Raw genomic sequence first — 20656 nt, forward strand, 5'->3', positions numbered from 1 at the left:
TGTTTGTGAAGTGCTGGCAGCCCTTTCAGGACGAGTCGTCTTTGTTGCAACTGTCGGGGACAGCAGGAAAGTCGGCAGGGCTGGTGCCAAGTCAGTTGCAGCTCCTCAGTTCTTGCGGCTCTTTGGTGTCCTTTTTCCTTCTTAAGTTAGTCGAATCCGAGTTCCTGGTGCCAGGGGTCTCTTAAATACTAAATTTAGGGGTTTTAGGGGGTCTGAAGGGTAGTTGCCAATTGGCAATGAACCCTTGGGGTCACTCCACTGCTTCACGTGGGAGTGGGCATAACCTTGTCCCAGAAATCCTAATTTTACCAAAAACAAGATGGTCGAACCCATCTTTCGTAGAGCACACCAGGATACCCACCTTAGGGATGTGGCTGGCCTGAAGGTGCAATATGCCTACTGCCCAACTCATTCCCACCTGTCCTGGTGCCAAATGAGCATCAGGGCAGGGGATGGCATCTCCCAGGTCTGCTGGAAGCCAGGGATCTCATATCAAAGGTGGCAGGGACTTTGAAGTCCCTGGCCTTGATATGCAGACTCACTAGCCATCCTTCTACAGGAGGTGATAACACCTTCCTCAGGGCAGGCATAGTTTCTGGCCTCTGAGAGCAAGGGCTGCCACCTCCAGGGGGGTCACAGACTCATCTGTGGTGGCAGGTTGGATTGTACCAGTCAGCCAGCACAGTAGAGGACTAATATGTTTCAGGGGATACCTCTAAGGTACCCTTTGGGTGCATGCACTAATAAATACATCACTGGAATCAGTGAGGGTTTATTAATATAAGGTGTTTGATACCAAACCCCTTTGGTTTCAGTGAAGCCATCATGTAGTTGGGGAACTCTTAGTCACAAGTACCCAGTACACAGAACAGGGAAGCCATCTTATGTATAATCCTGTCTGACATCGCAGGGGCATATCTGCTCATGTCCATACATGTAGCATAATGCACCCTGCCTTAGGGCTGTAAGGCCGGCTGTAGGGGTGTCTTACATATCTTGCATGAAGTGTTTGCAGGCATGGCACACACAGTGTGTGCCATGTTGTGTTTTCACTTTTATCTACCCCTTTTTCACACAGCTTGTGGTGCGGGTCCCTTAGGGTGGCACAATATATGCTGCAGTCCTTAGGAACGTACCACGCATACCATCTAATAAGTACTTACAAAGGTGCTAGAGGTCTTGCCAGATGGGGAACAATTGTACAGTTTTAGGGAAAGAGATCTGGCATGGGGAACCTGGTTGGCAGGACCCCAGTGCACTTCTGTCAAAATTGCATCAGATAACAGGTAAAATGTGGGGGTGACCATGTAAAAAAAGGGCATGTTCCTGCACTTCTTATGATGCTTCTGTTTGTCAGCAAAATGGCTAATCTCACAAAATACTTTGGTGACATGAGCCCCACCACACAGCTGGGGGTGTCCTAACACTGTCATAAACCAGGACACCGACTCAGGGTCCTCTCCACCTCTACTGTCAAGGAGTACTTCATTCCATATGCAAAGATGGGGACTGAGCCTCTAAAAGGGACATCAATCCTTGTCCTAATCCTAGTCAGAGGACTGTTACATGAAGAACGCAGAACAGGAATTCTCTTTACCACGCACCATGTCAATGGGAATTTGATGGCTGCTACATAACTTTACAACTCTCTTTCTGAATTGGGCACAACATCAGAAACACGGGTTTTGCCTGGGCAATTTGCTACAGGCTCTACCTGGAGAAAACTGGACATGCAAAATAATGTGGGGGGGGGGGGGCGGGGGGGGATAAATACGGCGTGCAAAAATATTTGCTAGTTTGTAATCGAAAGGAAAAACAACCGGGTATCATGTGGGATGGTACTTCAACAGTCAGTCTTTGTGCCCAATACCAACATGACCCTTCGCTTTTAAGACCTGCAAAAACTAAACATTTCACTACAACTAAACAATCCAGGATAATACTCACAAAACAAACAAAATACATGAGTGCTAATCCAAAATATCCTCTTTGTAAACGTTACTGAGAAAGACTTGACATTGCCAGAGACTGCTGATGTTGCTCGAGCATCATTTAATAGTGGTAGACAAAGCACATACCCAGTTCTTTGGGAGAAGTCACAAGTCCGAAGAAGATAATTATCCCACCAGCAAACTGCACAGATGATGTCACCAGGAAAGCATACTGAAAGCAAGAGCACAAGAGTCTACCATCAGCACTTAGTAATATAAACACAAGCAGAGCCTGAAAAAGGACTGAAACAAAGTGAATAGGGGCAGACAAGAAAAACAGACGAGGTTACAGACAAAAAAAAAAAAAAAAAAGTGGGGCCAGAAATCATTAAAGTAATACATTTGAGAAAAAGAGGTGTTTAGTGGGAGCAAAGAAAAGATGACCTAGTGGAATGGTGGCAGAAGATGTAAAAGTACTGGACTAGTTTTGGAAACAGCACACGTCACTTAGATAAGATGAGAAAGGAGAAAAAGTTAGTGAATAATAGCTATAGGGAAGGACAGAAAAGCAAAGAAGAGCAGATTTCACGGGCTGTCTTTAACGGAAGACCAGAACAATAGCCAAGTGGAAGAATGGTGTGTGGATGGACTGGAAGGAAGGCACATGCTTCTGCACTGTGAAGGGATCGTTTGCTTTGTAAAAGGTAATGATGATGTTGATACATTCACCTCATAGCCATACTCTAGTACAGATGAAGCCAGGAAGGCACCCAAAATGTTCCCCACTGATGCACAGGCACTCCAGAGTCCAAATACAAATCCTCTCCTAAAAACAGTGAGGGCATACAAAAAAATAAATATCACAAGTGGGCTGTCAAATTCTTGACCACACAGTTATGAATACAAACGGTAAATAGATATATTTCAATTTAAAAAATATTCTAAATCATGATTCAAATGGTGATCAAAGTTGGCCACAAGTCAACCTTGCTTTGCTCAAAAAGGTGGAGCCTGAGCTGCAGCACATCACCTGACTGCAGCATCCAGGTAGATGATACTAATGCCCACTAGTAGCAGAGGATTAATCAAGCAACTTCAAATCACCCAAAAGACAGCAATAAGGCACCCACCACTTCTGCGACCAATAACAATGCTGCACCTCTCCCTCTCACTTGTGGAGACAAGCCAGTCCAAATTCACTCAAGAGGCGGCTTCACTTGCCGGACATGTGACATTAGAGTGCCCCTCTAACCTCTAAGTAACCTGGAAGATGGCAAGGGGGCGTTGATCTCTCACTTGCCACACAACCATGTGGAAGCTTTGACCCCTCCAACAGGCAGTGTTGAATATCTCCATCTTGATACTGAATGGTGATGCAAGTGCTCACACTGGATGGCACGAAAATCGAAACTAATTAAGATGGGCATGTATCTTTCAAATAATTGGATGGTGACTCAACAGCAGCAATGGGGAGAGATTGTAAGTGCAGGCTCAAATTGACTGCCACTTACAGCAACACTGAAACCTCCACGCTGATATCTTATAAGCTACCAACCTACTTAGTCATCCACGTTCTGGTGTGTTCTTGGCACACAGACCAGTTTTCAGGTCACGGCATGTGTGCCTGCAGCATTCTTTCTAAGAAGTTGTTTTATTCATGTGTACCTTCTCACAAATAGTATTCCCTGTCATTGCTCATGGGCTTCCCTCTCATGGAACTCACACACCAATCTCTAGTAATACAGCCATTCTTTTACTGAATGTTTCTAGGTTTGTTCATGAGGGAATTCCAATGCAAACACAGATTTTGCAACTTTGTCTCGAAAAAGACCAGGCTGAAGTCGTCCACCTTCTTTCAGCAGGTGGAACTTATATGGCAGAGGTTTTCTTAGCAACCCACGTTTGGTTAGCCAGAGCTTTGTTTCATGATCTCCCTCCGCTCTCAAATGGCAGCAGGATTCACCGAGCACTGCTTCAGAATCGCCTGCAGCCGACCAGGCTGCTAATGGCTGTGGTCAACGGTTCTTCAAGCCAAAAACTCACCAGGTTGATTGTGACCCATACCTTAAGGCCTATCGCCAGTGATCCCTGGATATTCTCTGTTTCAGGGACTACACACAAATGTTGCAGTTTTTATTCAGGCTGCATAGCTGTAATACCAATATGCATCTTTCCTTTCATAATGCCTTAAAAAAAAAATGTTTTATGTATGACTTGAAGGCTGAACATGTCCCTCTAACAAGCTACAAGTAATCAGAGAACCAAAACACGAGTGGCAACAATTGTGTTTGTCTTTTAATTGTTATAACATTATTTATACTTTGCTTAAGCACTTCACTTATGGCTTTAAAACTAGGGCCTGTTCATAGCTGTGGCAAATGCTATTGTGACATTAAAAGGTTTCTTCATAGTTACAACGGCCTTGAGACAACTGCAGTTTCATACAGTTCAGTTAAAACTGAACACAACTAAAAACTACAGGTGCAATGTCGGATACTGGTAATGAAAGCATACCTAAAGCTATTCCTGCAGTGAGACGGACTCTGCAGTGGCGTCACTGCCGAGGCACTTGCAGCTCATCACCTCCGGCGAGGGGGTAATCAGCTTCAGCCGCTTAGCGGCTCATACCTCATGCTTCCGCTGGGAAGGGAGCTGCTTCACCTACCCAATGGGGCTGCCCCTCCTCTACCCTTTGGCTCCATCATAGGGAACAGGGAAGTGGGTCACAAGTATATGCTCCTTTTACTGCCCTCGGTTTATGTGACATTTCTTGGGGTTTGTCATAGTTCTCAAATGGCACTCCGACAGCTCCTGTGGGCGCCTTAAGCTGGCTATTTCATCCAGCAATTTTCTTCACCAGACAAAGCACGCCTCTGGATACAGGACCTCAGGGTTCCCTGTGCTCTTGGCGCTTGTTCTTCTAAAAGGGGCATTCATTAAGTAGAGCACAGCAGTGCACACGCTCTGCTTTTCCAAAGTGTTGGTATGTATCTGGGCTTTACCCACGCCCACCCATCACTATCACTCGTTCATGGGCTTGCGCTTCAAAAATCCTGTATTTTTGCTGGTAAATACTTGACGTTCGTCCCACCTCGGGCAGTCTAGTTATCGCGTTGGGCATTGCCCCTGTTACATGGCTAATTGCACTTTTGCCAATACGTTTGCCTGTGAGTGAACATCTTTTTCCTTTTGTGTGCTGCTTCACGCTGATGCCTTGACGCTATGAATCTGCTCACATATATGAGACTGTATTACTTTTCATTTTTAATTTATGTGGCAAGAAAAGTTCGGTTAGGAGTTAACCACGCTAATAGCTCTAACTTGAGTAAATGTGAGACCCATTGCTTATGATTGTTTTGACATATGGCAAAAGTATGGACAGACAGAGATTTGAATATGTTGTCATTTCCAGTGTTTTCACCTTGGATTTTCCCCTGGTGTTCACAGTCTTTTCTTTTCTCTACATTTGTTCTTTTTCCATCTTAAAATTGTACTGTCAGATTAATTTTTAAAGCATTCTGGCTGATAGCACTCTAGCTATTCCATAAATAAATAAAATAATAGGGTCCAGTCAAACCAAAAAACAGTGCCAACTCAAACTAAGTAATGCCACCGACAAGCAAAAAGGAAGCTGAAGAACTGGCCTGTCTTCAAAGTGGTCAATCTAACGGGCCATCAAGTGATGAAGAGCACTGATGTAGATAAATCAAATAAAAATGTGGGGTAACTGAAACAGCAGGGTGTCTTAATGAGGCTCTGGGCTGAAGGGCTGAAGTTTCGATTCAGTTCTGCTCTCTATGTCATCTTTTGTTAGAAAATTTGACACATTGTAACTTCTTTGTTTAACAGGTCATGCGCTACTTTTAAAATAACACTGCAACTCCCACAAACACTATAGTTAGAACACTAAAGAATCTGATCTCCAAAGACACAGTCTGGACTTTACACACTATTCAGCTCTCAGCAACTTACAACAATACATATGAACTAAAGCCTGGAGAGGCCCCATGGCACAGCGTCCAACAAATTCTAGCTGAATCTTAGACACAAACAATGTTAAAAATGAAACCAGGCTTCCTAAAAGGTGATAAAAGGACGCTCCGTAGTTAAAAAAAAAAAAATAAAAAAAAAATAAAAAAAACGGCATCCTGCAAGTTCCTTGTTCAATGACAAATGTGCATGTTCCAAGCCAAGTTTAAGCAAAGATCAATATTATATCTGTGTAGCACTGCAAAACCATCCTACAGATATACCAAAATCACAATTTCCAACAGCTCTCCAGCAACTAAGAAGAAAAAGAATCACTATTTTCCAAGACCATAGGACCACATATGCTGCATACCACTCATGTGCAGCCAGAGACTCTCTCTCCCATTCACACATTGTAAAGAAATGGCTCCCTGTTGCAGTTACCCCCCACTTTTTGCCCGATACTGATGCTGACTTGACTGAGAAGTGTGCTGGGACCCTGCTAACCAGGCCCCAGCACCAGTGTTCTTTCACCTAAAATGTACCATTGTTTCCACAATTGGCACAACCCTGGCACCCAGGTAAGTCCCTTGTAACTGGTACCCCTGGTACCAAGGGCCCTGATGCCAAGGAAGGTCTCTAAGGGCTGCAGCATTTCTTATGCCACCCTAGGGACCCTTCACTCAGCACAGACACACTGCTTGCCAGCTTGTGTGTGCTGGTGGGGAGAAAAAGACTAAGTCGACATGGCACTCCCCTCAGGGTGCCATGCCAACCTCACACTGCCTATGGCATAGGTAAGTCACCCCTCTAACAGGCCTTACAGCCCTAAGGCAGGGTGCACTATACCACAGGTGAGGGCATAGGTGCATGAGCACTATGCCCCTACAGTGTCTAAACAAAACCTTAGACATTGTAAGTGCAGGGTAGCCATAAGAGTATATGGGCTGGGAGTCTGTCAAAAACGAACTCCACAGCTCCATAATGGCTACACTGAATACTGGGAAGTTTGGTACCAAACTTCTCAGAATAATAAACCCACACTAATGCCAGTGTTGGATTTATTAAAAAAATGCACACAGAGGGCATCTTAGAGATGCCCCCTGTATTTTACCCAATTGTTCAGTGCAGGACTGACTGGTCTGTGCCAGCCTGCTGCTGAGAGACGAGTTTCTGACCCCATGCGGTGAGAGCCTTTGTGCTCTCTGAGGACAGAAACAAAGCCTGCTCTGGGTGGAGGTGCTTCACACCTCCCCCCTGCAGGAACTGTATCACCTAGCAGTGAGCTTCAAAGGCTCAGGCTTCGTGTTACAATGCCCCAGGGCACTCCAGCTAGTGGAGATGCCCGCCCCCTGGACACAGCCCCCACTTTTGGCAGCAAGTCCAGGAGAGATAATGAGAAAAACAAGGAGGAGTCACTGGCCAGTCAGGACAGCCCCTAAGGTGTCCTGAGCTGAGGTGACTCTGACTTTTAGAAATCCTCCATCTTGTAGAAGGAGGATTCCCCCAATAGGAATACGGATGTGCCCCCCTCCCCTCAGGGAGGAGGCACAAGGAGGGTGTAGCCACCCTCCAGGACAGTAGCCATTGGCTACTGCCCTCCCAGACCTAAACACACCCCTAAATCGAGTATTTAGGGGCTCCCAGAACCCAGCAAGACAGATTCCTGCAACTTACCGAAGAAGAAGACTGCTGAGCTGAAAAACCCCTGCAGAAGAAGAAAGAAGACACCAACTGCTTTGGCCCCAGTCCTACCAGCCTGTCTCCTGCCTTCTAAAGAAACCTGCTCTAGCGACGCTTTCTCCAGGACCAGCGACCTCTGAACCCTCAGAGGACTGCCCTGCTTCCAAGAGGCCAAGAAACTCCAGAGAACAGCAGCCCTCTTCAACAAAGACTGCAACTTTGTATCCAGAGGAGCAGATTTAAAGACCCCTGCAATCCCCGCAAGAAGCGTGAGACTTGCAACACTGCACCCGGCGACCCAGACTCGACTGGTGGAGAAACAACACCTCAGGGAGGACCCTCCGGCGACTCCGAGACTGTGAGTAACTAAAGTTGTCCCCCCTGAGCCCCCACAGCGACGCCTGCAGAGGGAATCCCGAGGCTCCCCCTGACCGCGACTGCCGGACTCTAAAATCCCGACGGCTGGAAAAGACCCTGCACCCGCAGCCCCCAGGACCTGAAGGATCGGAACTTCAGTGCAGGAGTGACCCCCAGGAGGCCCTCTCCCTTGCCCAGGTGATGGCTACCCTGAGGAGCCCCCCCCCCCCTTGCCTGCACCGCTGAAGAGACCCCTTGGTCTCCCATTGATTTACATTGCGAACCCGACGCTTGTTTGCACACTGCACCCGCCCGCCCCCGCGCTGCTGAGGGTGTACTTTTTGTGTGGACTTGTGTCCCCCCCGGTGCCCTACAAAACCCCCCTGGTCTGCCCTCCGAAGACGCAGGTACTTACCTGCTGGCAGACTGGAACCGGGGCACCCCCTTCTCTCCATTGAAGCCTATGCGTTTTGGGCACCACTTTGAACTCTGCACCTGACCGGTTCTGAGCTGCTGGTGTGGTGACTTTGGGGTTGCTCTGAACCCCCAACAGTGGGCTACCTTGGACCCCAATTTGAACCCCGTAGGTGGTTTACTTACCTGCAAGAACTAACAATACTTTACCTCCCCCAGGAACGGTGAAAATTGCACTAAGTGTCCACTTTTAAAACAGCTATATGTGTTTTATGTAAAAAGTATATATGCTATTGTGATTATTCAAAGTTCCTAAAGTACTTACCTGCAATACCTTTCATGCAAAGTATTACATGTAGAATTTGAACCTGTGGTTCTTAAAATAAACTAAGAAAAGATATTTTTCTATACAAAAACCTATTGGCCTGGAATTGTCTCTGAGTGTGTGTTCCTCATTTATTGCCTGTGTGTATGTACAAAAAATGCTTAACACTACTCCTTTGATAAGCCTACTGCTCGACCACACTACCACAAAATAGAGCATTAGTATTATCTCTTTTTGCCACTATCTTACCTCTAAGGGGAACCCTTGGACTCTGTGCATACTATTCCTTACTTTGAAATAGTGCATACAGAGCCAACTTCTTACACACATCATCAACCGTATCCATGGCACAGAATCATCCCCCCATATTCTACTTAACCAGCATCCTTATTTCTTCTCTTTCCACATAGCATCTCATGTTTGCCCCCAGAAGCTGACCTAATAACCATGGCTAAATTTGCATGCACTCCTTCGTAGGTTAGCAGGAGTCCCCTCTTCAAAGTAGCTTGGGTACCTTGGATACAATCTTTGGACGATGTGTTCAGCCTTATAACATTCTCTACTGCCTTACTCACGCTCCTTTTCAGGGGTGTGGAACTTCATAAAATAGCTACATGTCCATGGGACAGGTTGCTTCATAAATCTACTTGCCATGTAACAGCATCTGCAAATATTTGCATATAATGAGAGTGTTTTCTGGGAACATTAAAAATATGAGGCTACATATAAACTTTGGAAACGTGTACACATTTGTTTACTGGAACCCCTGTCAGTAATGCAGTCGGAGCTTATAACATTTCCTTAGAACATTCACACTAATAATAAAGGCTTTGAGTTAATGAACCAGAAACACAAGTTCAAACAGCATTAACATGTGAACACAAATATTACCTTAACTGCAGACAATGCCCTTCCCTGCTCCATAATGTGTTACAGTAAACTGGCAGCCAAAGGGTTTGTGCTGCCGGGGGTTGGGCCTACTTGTCAGAAGGGCAAAATGTACTATAAATCTTGTTGTCCTTGACCCAAAACAATAGGTCCTGGTAGTTGGGGGTTATGGGAATTCCAAACCCCTGCCTCTTATTGCCCATATACCAATTGTGCCCCTCTCTCCTGCCATCAACATCAATGACTTCATTATACCACATGCCTAAGACACCATGCGCCTATTCATCCTAATTCGTTAATAAAATGGTGATCTCCAAGACCAAGAACACCAGAATACTCTCCAAAAATCTGTAACAGGCCTCCTTACATCACTGGTCACTCAACTGTTCCCTTATGTGAATTTATCACGAGCACTGGAACGTGGATCTAACCGAATAATATGGCAACACCAGCAATTCTTCACACCAACTGTACACTCGCCCCACTCTACCAGCACCAATTACAAAGAAAGAATAAAAAGAATGAAAATGTGGACTGGGCACAACCTCCCCAAGTCCATTTTTACCACCACTGCCAGACTCAAATCCAAATCACTTGAGCACATAATCCCTCAACAAAATAAACCTGCTGGCCTTCTACAATTCAGTTGCCGAGACTGCCCAATCTTTAAACAGCTTAAACAGGTCATGTACTAACTCACCAAAACTATCACCCTTCTTCTTCCACCAGACCCCCAAGGGCAAACTTAAGACAGTCCAACAACTGTTGATCCAAACTCCTTCAACCTGAAGGAACAGACTGTCAACTCTTCCTCCTCCCCACTCTAGCCCCAAAGCTGGCATCAACTGATTAAAATAAGTCACAATTATCTTAACAGTTACTACAAAGTCAATTCCTGTGTATAAATGTATCCCCTATGCTCCTGTACCAGGTGTCAGACATTTTGTGTTATTTCTGTCTCTTTAAAGAAAGATTGCTACCTGGAGCTAGATCCATTCAATAGGATTACCTTGAAAAATAGAAAAATGACCTTCCATTATCTCACTAGTCACCATCTCCACGTATTTTTTGTAATCAAGTGTAGGAAAGTGCCCTCTTTCTTGGTATGGTTACCCCTATTTTCTGCCTGTTGTCAGTGTGTTTGGCTGTGTTCACTGGGATCCTGCTAACCAGGAACCCAGTGATTATGCTCTCTCTAAATTTGGTTGCTACTAACCTTTTCTTCCCACAATTGGCATATTGGTCCCACCATGTAAGTCCGTAGTATATGGTACCTAGGCCATTGGTGTTCCAAGGGATTCCTATGGGCTGCAGCAGTTATTCTGCCACCCATAGTGAGCCCATGCAAAGAGTTCTGCAGGCCTGCCACTGCAGCCTGCATGAAACAGGTGCATGCACCTGTTTTCACTGCAGGGCACTACACCAGGTCACAAGTCACCCCTATGGTAGGCCCTCTCAGCCCAGAGGGCAGGGTGCAGGTACCTGTGTGTGAGGGCACCCCTGCACTAGCAGAGTTGTCCCCACAAACTCAAGATCCATTTTCCTGGACTTTGTGAGTGCGAGTATGCCATTTTATCTGTGCACTGGGCATATGTCACTACATATGTCCAGCTACATAATGATAACTCCGAACCTGGGCATGTTTGGTATCAAACATGTCTGAATCATTCCCCAATACTGTTGCAACTCTTCAGCCTGCACAAGAAGAAGGAATCTCCCTTGGAGTGAAGGTGTCACTCCCCTGCAACCGCAGACACAGACGACAAGCAACGACCGGCTGTGTGGATCCCCCTCCTGCTGAACTGCATGGATCCTGCTTCACGTGTGGTGGTCCAGAGTAGTTCCCTCTGCCAGCTGTCCAACTCTGGTGGAGGTAAGCCTTTGCCTTCCCACACAGGACAGTACCCCCATGCACTGCGTCTCTTGCAGCAGCCAAGACTTGTGTGCATCTCCTTCAAGGAATCTTCGGGCGACATGTAGCTCCAACCCCCAGCACTCCACCCTGCAAAGCACAGCCTCCTGCGTGGTTCTCCTGCGGCACAGAATCCACTTTTGTAGTGCTGAGTGGGCTCCTTCTGAGACTCCTGTGTCCCCGTCCTGTGGGACTCTTGCGGGTGCTGCCTCTGCTCCTATGGACACTCCGCGACGCTGAGGGTCCCCTGTGACTCTCTGTAGGAAGTTGGCTCTGTATGTGCTATTTCAAAGTAAGGAATAGCATGCACAGAGTCCAAGGGTTCCCCTTAGAGGTAAAATAGTGGTAAAAATAGATAATACTAATGCTCTATTTTGTGGTAGTGTGGTCGAGCAGTAGGCTTATCCAAGGAGTAGTGTTAAGCATTTGTTGTACATACACATAGACAATAAATGAGGTACACACACTCACAGACAAATCCAGCCAATAGGTTTTGTTATAGAAAAATATCTTTTCTTAGTTTATTTTAAGAACCACAGGTTCAATTTTAACATGTAATATCTTGTTTGAAAGGTATTGCAGGTAAGTACATTAGGAACTTTGAATCATTTCAATTGCATGTATACTTTTCAAGTTATTGACAAATAGTTACTTTAAAAGTGGACACTTAGTGCAATTTTCACAGTTCCTGGGGGAGGTAAGTTTTTGTTAGTTTTACCAGGTAAGTAAGACACTTACAGGGTTCAGTTCTTGGTCCAAGGTAGCCCACCGTTGGGGGTTCAAAGCAACCCCAAAGTCACCACACCAGCAGCTCAGGGCCGGTCAGGTGCAGAGTTCAAAGTGGTGCCCAAAACGCATAGGCTATAATGGAGAGAAAGGGGTGCCCCGGTTCCGGTCTGCTTGCAGGTAAGTACCCGCGTCTTCGGAGGGCAGACCAGGGGGGTTTTGTAGGGCACCGGGGGGGACACAAGCCCACACAGAAATTTCACCCTCAGCGGCGCGGGGGCGGCCGGGTGCAGTGTAGAAACAAGCGTCGGGTTTGCAATGTTAGTCTATGAGAGATCAAGGGATCTCTTCAGCGCTGCAGGCAGGCAAGGGGGGGCTTCCTCGGGGAAACCTCCACTTGGGCAAGGGAGAGGGACTCCTGGGGGTCACTTCTCCAGTGAAAGTCCGGTCCTTCAGGTCCTGGGGGCTGCGGGTGCAGGGTCTTTTCCAGGCGTCGGGACTTAGGTTTCAGAGAGTCGCGGTCAGGGGAAGCCTCGGGATTCCCTCTGCAGGCGGCGCTGTGGGGGCTCAGGGGAGACAGGTTTTGGTACTCACAGTCGTAGAGTAGTCCGGGGGTCCTCCCTGAGGTGTTGGTTCTCCACCAGCCAAGTCGGGGTCGCCGGGTGCAGTGTTGCAAGTCTCACGCTTCTTGCGGGGAGTTGCAGGGTTCTTTAAAGCTGCTTCTTGAAACAAAGTTGCAGTCTTTTTGGAGCAGGTCCGCTGTCCTCGGGAGTTTCTTGTCGTCGTCGAAGCAGGGCAGTCCTCAGAGGATTCAGAGGTCGCTGGTCCCTTTGGAAGGCGTCGCTGGAGCAGAGTTCTTTGGAAGGCAGGAGACAGGCCGGTGAGTTTCTGGAGCCAAGGCAGTTGTTGTCTTCTGGTCTTCCTCTGCAGGGGTTTTCAGCTGGGCAGTCCTTCTTGTTGTTGCAGGAATCTAATTTTCTAGGGTTCAGGGTAGCCCTTAAATACTAAATTTAAGGGCGTGTTTAGGTCTGGGGGGTTAGTAGCCAATGGCTACTAGCCCTGAGGGTGGGTACACCCTCTTTGTGCCTCCTCCCAAGGGGAGGGGGTCACAATCCTAACCCTATTGGGGGAATCCTCCATCTGCAAGATGGAGGATTTCTAAAAGTCAGAGTCACCTCAGCTCAGGACACCTTAGGGGCTGTCCTGACTGGCCAGTGACTCCTCCTTGTTGCTTTCTTTGTTCCCTCCAGCCTTGCCGCCAAAAGTGGGGGCCGTGGCCGGAGGGGGTGGGCAACTCCACTAAGCTGGAGTGCCCTGCTGGGCTGTGACAAAGGGGTGAGCCTTTGAGGCTCACCGCCAGGTGTTACAGCTCCTGCCTGGGGGAGGTGTTAGCATCTCCACCCAGTGCAGGCTTTGTTACTGGCCTCAGAGTGACAAAGGCACTCTCCCCATGGGGCCAGCAACATGTCTCTAGTGTGGCAGGCTGCTGGAACCAGTCAGCCTACACAGATAGTTGGTTAAGTTTCAGGGGGCACCTCTAAGGTGCCCTCTGGGGTGTATTTTGCAATAAAATGTACACTGGCATCAGTGTGCATTTATTGTGCTGAGAAGTTTGATACCAAACTTCCCAGTTTTCAGTGTAGCCATTATGGTGCTGTGGAGTTCGTGTTTGACAAACTCCCAGACCATATACTCTTATGGCTACCCTGCACTTACAATGTCTAAGGTTTTGTTTAGACACTGTAGGGGTACCATGCTCATGCACTGGTACCCTCACCTATGGTATAGTGCACCCTGCCTTAGGGCTGTAAGGCCTGCTAGAGGGGTGACTGACCTATACTTGCATAGGCAGTGAGAGGCTGGCATGGCACCCTGAGGGGAGTGCCATGTCGACTTACTCGTTTTGTTCTCACCAGCACACACAAGCTGGCAAGCAGTGTGTCTGTGCTGGGTGAGAGGTCTCCAGGGTGGCATAAGACATGCTGCAGCCCTTAGAGACCTTCCTTGGCATCAGGGCCCTCGGTACTAGAAGTACCAGTTACAAGGGACTTATCTGGATGCCAGGGTCTGCCAATTGTGGATACAAAAGTACAGGTTAGGGAAAGAACACTGGTGCTGGGGCCTGGTTAGCAGGCCTCAGCACACTTTCAATTGTAAACATAGCATCAGCAAAGGCAAAAAGTCAGGGGGCAACCATGCCAAGGGGCATTTCCTTACACTCTCCCTCCTGGTTTGATTCCTCCTAGACCTTGCTGTCCCCTGCAGCATCTCTTTTCCACTAACCGCGATTTTGCCTTTGCTAAGGCTTGTTGGTGGAAATCCTGCACCGACAACCGTCTGCAATCTTCCTTCCGGCGTGGGACATCTTCTGCATCCATCAGGAACTCTTCTCCGGCTCCAAGGCTGCAGTGCTGACCTGTTCTTCAGTACCGTCGACCAACTGTGTCTCTTGGACTTGGTCCCCTCTCTCCACAGGGCTTCTTTCTTCAGAAATCCACCGATGGTTTTCTTGCCGTCTTCTCTGGGTGTCTTTTTCTTCTTTTCCTCCTTTTGGGTGGTTTGGGGAAAATCCAGTGATTTACTCCTGCATTCCTGGTCGCTAGGGGATACTGTGCTACTTACCTTTGTGGTTTTCTAATACCCTGAGCTCCCCTCTACACAGTTTACTTAACTAGGTGGGGGGTACCTTGTTCGCATTCCATTTTTTTAGTATATGGTTTGTGCTCCCCCTAGGGTCGCTATTAGTTATTACTAGTTGCACTGTTTTCTAATCTTTTCTATGCCTATCTCTGATTGCTAGTGTATATATTTAGTGTATTACTTACCTCCTTAGGGTAAATCACCTTTCTAGTATTTTGTGGTGATTTGTGCCAAAAATAAAAGTACTTTTATTTTTGTACAACTGAGTATTTTCTTTCATGTGTGTGTAAGGGCTGTGTGATTACAGTGGTATTGCATGGGCTTTGCATGTCTCCTAGATAAGTCTTGGCTACTCATCCACAGCTACCTCTAGAGAGCCTGGCTTCTAGACACTGCCTACACTTCGCTAAGAGGGAATACCTGGACCCGGTATCAGGTGTAAGTACCATAGGTAACCACCACACACCAGGCCAGCTTCCTACATCAAGCAAGAATCCTACGCAGCATTTTAACTGTCCTCTGTACAGCACTTTTGGGTGTGTTATTCACAAAGTACATCAACAGCAATTTAACAACAAAACAAAACAAAAAAACTAGTTGATCGTTAATCCTTAGATCAGAATTCTACCCTGGTCACGCTGGATGGGACTCAGGATTCCAATGGAAACTGGACAAGGTAAAGAGCAGCTAAGGGAACAAATAAGCTTGGTACAAATTAAATCACACAGATCTTTGCAGGATAGTTAACTATAGTCTGCCTACCTCGTGTGACACCGGTAAGTAATGTATGGGGAGTGCTCAGACACATCACTGATCATGCTACACATAGATTTTAAACCCAGGGACACTGGTAGCAGTGAAAGACAGTGCAGGATTCTCTTGCAGCGCCTGTCAAGGTGAGGTGTATTACAAGACTGAATGGCAGCATATAGTGAAGGACCGTGGCAATCATTATGAAAAAGTTTTCCTCCAAGACCAAAGGAAGAAAAAAACTCCCATTCGTAAAGGGGCTTTGGAGGGATTGGGAATGTGAATATTTCATATGAAAGTTAAAAAAAAAAAAAAGAGAAGTTGCAGCCTCTTCTCACTCATTATTGGAGTTGTCACTGCTCACGTACCAGGAAATATACAGAATATAACAGAATGACTCACCCAGCTTTTCCAAACCAATTTCCCATGACTGCAACCACACAGGGCCAGCCAGTGGACTGCAGCAAACCATTCAAGATCCAGAGAGCACAGTAGTAAATCTTGTTATAAAAATGCAGCCATTCTGTCAGAGTGCCAAACAAAAATACCTGAAATGACATTATGAGAAAAAGGGTGAGCTCTGGACAAATTAAAGCGAAATAAAGGTGCAAGAACAAAGGTGGGAAGAAACAGACAAAATACACAGTGAAAAACGTAATAAGAAACAGGATGAGAAAAGTGGCACAAAAGGTAGCAAGGAAAATTAGTGGGGAAAAGGGTGACAGGTTCAATTGGCAGATACAGAAAGACTAAGTTAAACAGAAACAGTGGCAAACGTTAACAAGCATTTGCAATGCAATGGGTCTTGCAATTGCTCGAGTTAGCTACAAGTATTTTAAACTCCGAACCAGACTTTTCTTGCCACATAAATTGAAAATGAGAAGTATAACAGTTTCACATAACTAACCAGACTTTTCTTGCCACATAAACTGAGAAGTGAGAGTTTCACATAAGCGACCCGACAGCCGCCATCAGCACAAAACAGACATACAAAAGGAAACAAGTTTGCTCGCAGTGAAACTTATCAGCAAAAGTGCAATTATCCATGTAACCGGCAAAAGTGCAAATATCCATGTAGCAGGGTCGATGTCATGCAATGCGCTCAACTACTGCCCAGAGAGCTCACGCTGCGAAATAGAGAAGTAATCCAGAAACCATACGGAAAATAGAGCCTCGTATATTTTCAGTAGTTGGTTGGAGTGCTCGAGGAGGGCTAAACACCAGAAAAAGCATAATGTATGCATGCCTTTCACTAATGAAATCAAGCAAATTTTAGAAGGAAAGCCCACGAACCAACCAAACTGATGTCAGTGACATGGGTGTTGTTAGAAGCCCACAGGGAGATTACACCAGGGACAGAGCGCTTTGCGCTCAACCCCAAAAATAGTGCAGTTTGACAGACAGAAGAACAGAGACTGACATAAGAATTAAGAGAGGGAAGAGAAAAGGAAAAATAAAACAAAATGGCAAGAATTATGAAAAATAGAGGAAAGCACAGAAAGCGGAAGCAAACCACACACAGACATCCTTGATTCATCCTTCATAGTTTCAGCCCACAGTGGTTGACCAGCCCCAACCCTTGCTACACCGGCCTCACCACGACAGCAGAGGAGCACATGCCAAATGACAGCACGCAGCGCATGTTCAATCGATCGCCAACAATGCCACTGATAAACAGCCCCTAGAATAAGCATAAGAACAAAAAACAGTGGTTAGATTATCTGCCAAACAAATACAGCTTGAAGCAGGTCAACATTCTCCTGTACAATAATTATGCCATCACATAACTAGTCTGGTAATCGGAATGCGGTCAGAGTGGTTTTGGGGAGAGGAGTACAAAGCCTATGAATTTTAATCCATTATAAATAATGCATATATTCTAGTCTCTGTTTGTACTTATCCTTGTTGTAGTCACATCTGATGTCTGCAGGCACCTAAGCTTCCTAAGAATGGGCTTGCAATTGCCCCCTGCAGGTCAGGGTTGCAGCTTACAAATAAGGGCTTGCTAGTTGCCACAGTGGTCAGTCCCCAGGGTTGGAATATGTAAAACAGAGCTTACTTTTTAGCATGTTGAAATTCAAAATAAAACAAAGGTTGGTGCACTTGACACCCCATGTTCTTGCCTTCGCTCACATTGAGACTATAAAAAAGGAAAAACATACATGCTCACAACACCACTCTCAACCCAGTGTGCCCAGGCAAACAAGAAATCGGAATGCTTTCATCACCATTCCATCACTGAGGCAATTGGCAAAGTTTTTTTCTATGGGTAGTTTTGATCTCCTGAAAATGCAGCACGGATTCACAAACCATTTCCTGCAAGTAAATGTGTCTTACCTCCATGGTTAGGTACAACTTACTCACGTAGCTTCATGAAGAAAAAGATGTTTGACTAATTTTCCTAAAGGACACCAGTAACTTATACCCAGGGCAGGAATAAGGCAAAACTGGTCATAGGAAACAGTTTGTGAATTGGGTGCTGTATGAGTAAACTGTAAAAGAGAGCTTTTAATACTGATTCCAGGACAAGTCTCTTAGAGCAGGTAACATTACTCAAACACTTTCATGCCACTGCCTAAAAACTGTATTTGCTCTAATCCCAGTACCACCCAAGTTCAGCTCCTCCACAGGGCTACTCTTTAGGAAAGTGGCTACTTAGACAGTGTACCTATGCAGCTGCACACTATGCAGATAGTAAGGTGGCCTTTACTGGCTGGCCAAGGTTAAAGTAATAACCCTAAATGCTCTCTTTTGTGGTAGTGTGGGTGAGCAGTTTAGGTTTATCAGAGGGTAGTGCTAAGCATTTGTTGAACACAGTCAAATGAGACACACACACAATGGAGGAAAAGATCTTCAAGTGGGGACTGGGTGACCAGTCCGGTTGAACCCAAAGGGGGGGGCTTGGTTCTTTAGGGTCTCAGCTCCGCAGAGACACCGTTGGTTTCAATGACCTTGGGCTTGGGTGGAAAATCGGGTGCATAGGGGGTTTTGTCCAGCGGGTCAACAAGTTAGAGGCTCTCACAGTTCTTGGATCACTTGCAGAAGAGAGGAAAGAAATACAGCAGAACGACTTCTGGCATGGAGCTGGCCTCCGTTGAAGTCCCTTGATGTGCAGGTACGTTTTGGCGGTGTTGGTGTTTGCAACTGGCGGTGGTTCTCCAGGTATTGGTGCAGGGAGGCTCTGGGCAGGCTCAGCACATTGAAGATTGGATGGGTCAACGGGGCTGCGCTCCTGGTTACTCAAGATTCTCTTTCTGGCGAGATGCTCCCTCGGTGGACCCGATGGTCAGCAAAATGGCGAACCGAACAGTGGTGGTTGGTGTCTGCTGCTGCAGGGAAGTGGATCGTCCACTCCAAGGGAGATACTGGCTGGTTGGCAAAGTTCTTGCAGGCCTCTGAGGCTTTTGGAGGATGCACAGCTGCAGGACAAGTCGGGTCTTTGCAATTGTAAGGACTAGAACAGGTAGGCAGGGTTTGGAGCTAAAGTCCTTAGCTGGTCCTCGGTTCTTGCGCTGGTCAGCTCTGAGTTCCTGGGGTCAATTTAGGGGAGTTTAGAGGAATGTAGAGTAGTAACCAATGGGCCACTTCAGAAAAATAACGTCATAGCCATTTAAAGCAACCCAAAAATAAACATAGAAGCCTGCATGAGATCACTCCAGTATTCAGCATATAAAAAACCCATCTCATACTATGGCCATGAATGGACAGCAGCCGGGCAAAGGTTGATTGCCAGCATATTTCATATATGCTACATAGGTAACATACATGTAAATCCCACCTTCCTGTACCTAGTCCCAGGCTGCTAGCTTTTGTCCTATATCACACAACAATATGAAAAACAGAAAATGAATAAATAAGCAAAGAAAATATACAACAAAAAATGGCCTGCAATCAGTCTCAGTTAAATATATTCCTAAAAACGGAAATGCTGGTCCTAAAAATTAAGGTGCATTAATCCATTTATCCACAAAGTTTAAAATAGCAGGACTCTAGAAAGAACACATTTTAAAACACAGTAAAAATGTGCAACATCCATTTGAATTGTCCTGGGTGAGCTGCAGCTGTAAGAAAACGGAGCAGCACCACAAACTATGTCCATAGATGAGCATAATTCCACCAGCCATGCCTGAACTGCCCATGTGTTACAGGCTCAAAGCAAAATTTGGGGCTTAATCAGGTTATTAAAGTGGGGACACCTCAGTACACAAGTGGCTTCATAGGCAAAAAGAGAAAAGAATCTTGTCTTGGTTTCCTTCCATCTCTCCACCAAACAAACTACACTATCTGAGAACCTCAGTGAAAATACTCACTTTGCTCACCCAAACTGGCGAAAACCCTTCACCACACAGGCCTTCATTTTTACACAGGGCCTCAGGAATTATGAGATTATGCGGCCACGGCTTTTTTTGCACAATTATGAATTTGCCGCATTTGCCACATAATCTGCACATTTCAACAAAAAAATATTTCTAGCTCAAACGGACCAAAAGTACTAAATGTAGTGGCATGTATGTGTGCGTAGTGGAAGGCCCTTCACAAAGGTTAACTGGTCATCCTTCAGTTGCTTATTTCTGTATTTGGTTGTTAAACTGTTACTAGTTAGGTGAAATCTAATCTTTCTCCAAACAGTATTACTATGTGTACAAATTACAAAATAAGAATTACTATCTAAAAATGTGCTGCATTATGCCACATTATTTGTCTTTTCTTGCTGCATAATTTAGGAAACCCTTCCACATAGTTTGGTGTTCTCTCACCACATAATTCCAGTGACCCCGATTATATTGGAAAAAAAGATTATGAGGTCATCCGTGCTGGAGTGGATGTACGTTTGGGGGTAACGACACCAGTCACACAGAGCTGACTTCACAAGCAATCAGTCTCCCTCCCTCAAAGATACAGATACTCAGAAGAGAAGGATTTCACCATTACAATACCCATGAGAAGACAAAATGGTCACTACTGAATGGAGTAATCCAGGATCAGAACGAACAAGGGTATGCCTATAAAACAGAGCCTCCTTCTAACGTGATCTCATACACATACAGCGATCCATACGTA

The 20656-nt window shown here is 46.0% G+C and overlaps 1 protein-coding gene across 7 annotated transcripts in view; it reads right to left on the reverse strand.

The window, feature by feature from the left end:
* The window catches only part of SLC37A3 (solute carrier family 37 member 3), a 141127-nt gene that overhangs the window by 106622 nt on the left and 13849 nt on the right, over positions 1 to 20656 (reverse strand). For all 7 annotated transcript variants that reach the window (XM_069227890.1, XM_069227887.1, XM_069227888.1 and 4 more), the window contains exons 5-8: positions 17193 to 17276; positions 15998 to 16143; positions 2661 to 2757; positions 2079 to 2163 (exon numbers count right to left, since the gene is read on the reverse strand). In XM_069227890.1, coding sequence (XP_069083991.1) covers positions 2079 to 2163; positions 2661 to 2757; positions 15998 to 16143; positions 17193 to 17276 — 412 coding nt within the window. The remainder of the gene's footprint in view (positions 1 to 2078; positions 2164 to 2660; positions 2758 to 15997; positions 16144 to 17192; positions 17277 to 20656) is intronic.

This window comes from Pleurodeles waltl, chromosome 4_1 (genome assembly GCF_031143425.1).
Source record: "Pleurodeles waltl isolate 20211129_DDA chromosome 4_1, aPleWal1.hap1.20221129, whole genome shotgun sequence".
Classification (NCBI taxonomy): Eukaryota; Metazoa; Chordata; class Amphibia; order Caudata; family Salamandridae; genus Pleurodeles; species Pleurodeles waltl.